This window comes from Rhincodon typus, unplaced genomic scaffold (assembly GCF_021869965.1).
Source record: "Rhincodon typus isolate 14 unplaced genomic scaffold, sRhiTyp1.1 hic_rhity00008690, whole genome shotgun sequence".
NCBI lineage: Eukaryota > Metazoa > Chordata > Chondrichthyes > Orectolobiformes > Rhincodontidae > Rhincodon > Rhincodon typus.
The window spans coordinates 2405-3931 of NW_025974328.1; the positions used below are offsets into that span (position 1 = coordinate 2405).

The window sequence follows — 1527 nt, forward strand, 5'->3', positions numbered from 1 at the left end:
GGGGGGGGTGGGGGTTGGTGGAATGAGGAAGTGGGTGGGGGGGAGCTGGTACAGTTACAAACATTTTAAAAGGCCTCTGGATGGGCACATGGATAGGAAGGGGTTTAGAGGGATAGGGGCCGAATGCTGGGGAAACGGGGACCGGGTTAATTTAGGGTATCTGGGGCCGGTACGGACAGGGAGATGGGCCGAAGGGTCTGTTTCCACGCTGTACGACTCAAAGACCTGAGCTCCATTATCCAGGCCGACACTCCCTCCCTCCCTCCCTCCCTCCCGGTGCCAGTACTGAGGGAGCCCCGCACTGTTGGAGGGAGACGGACACAGTGTAGGACTGAAGTGACGGGGAGGCGCTCCCCTCGCGGCGTTTCTCCTCGGCCCCGAGCGCTGGGGAACTGACCTCTCTGCCGCACAGTTGCGGTGATGCCAGGAACGAGAAGTGCGGAGCACCTTTTGCAGACGGTGCGTTTCACTGATGGGTCCCTGCAGAGTCACAATCAAGAGGTACCAGTTACCCCTGGCACATGTACCCAGGTACCGACTCCATCGCCAACCCCAGCGCCAACCCCCTCCCCTCCCAACATAACACACCCCCCCCCCCCCCCCCCCCCCCCCCCCTCAAGCTCACACACACACACACACACACACACACACAACGCTGACACTCAAAACGACGCTGAACACCACCCATCCCCACCCCCATGTCCCCCACTGAACAGTAAATGTGCTCACGGTCTCCCACTCCCACTTATAAACATGCACGCGCACGGACACGCGCGCGCACACGCACAAACGCACGCGCACACAGACATGCGCTCACGCACAAGACACACGCACGCAGATGTACAGACACATGCAGATGCACACAGGAATGCACAGACACACGCACGCACACGCACAGACACAGGCACGCGCAGACGCACAGACTCACGCACAGACTCACGCACGCACAGAAGCACGCACAGGCGCACGCAGATGCACACAGGCACGCACAGGCTCACGCACAGACTCACACGCACGCAGACGCACAGACACATGCAGATGCACACAGGCACGCACAGACACACGCACAGACTTACACGCACGCAGACGTACAGACACACGCAGACGCACACAGGCATGCACAGACACACGCACGCACAGGCTCACGCACGCACAGCTCACGCACAGATGCACGCACGCAGACGTACAGACACACGCACGTACAGACACACGCACACAGACGCACACGCACACACACATGTGCTCTCAGCTTGCGCTCTCCCTCTCTCCCCACCCCCCAGGGGACTCACTGGCGAAGGACCAGCCGCTTGCTGATGGTTCTCTGGGTGTGACAGTAAAAGCGAACCAGCTCCTCATTCCCAGGACTGTTTGCCAGGACACAGTGAGCAGCCTGGGGTGGGGGGGGTCGGGAAGGTGGAGGCAGGGACACGGACAGAGACAGGGCGAGGAAGGGTGACAGGGGTGGGTAGTGAGAGAGAAAGTAGGGGTGCAGAGAGAGAGGAAGGCGGGGCGGGGGGGGGGGGGGGG

The 1527-nt window shown here is 61.4% G+C and overlaps 1 protein-coding gene across 1 annotated transcript in view; it reads right to left on the minus strand.

Annotated features, from left to right (window-relative positions):
• The window catches only part of rpp21 (ribonuclease P 21 subunit), a gene marked incomplete at both ends in the record, with an annotated part of 3625 nt that extends 2229 nt beyond the window's left edge, over positions 1-1396 (minus strand). The window contains 2 exons of the mRNA XM_048594374.1: positions 398-480; positions 1290-1396. Coding sequence (XP_048450331.1) covers positions 398-480; positions 1290-1396 — 190 coding nt within the window. The remainder of the gene's footprint in view (positions 1-397; positions 481-1289) is intronic.
• Positions 1397-1527: the final 131 nt, after the last annotated feature.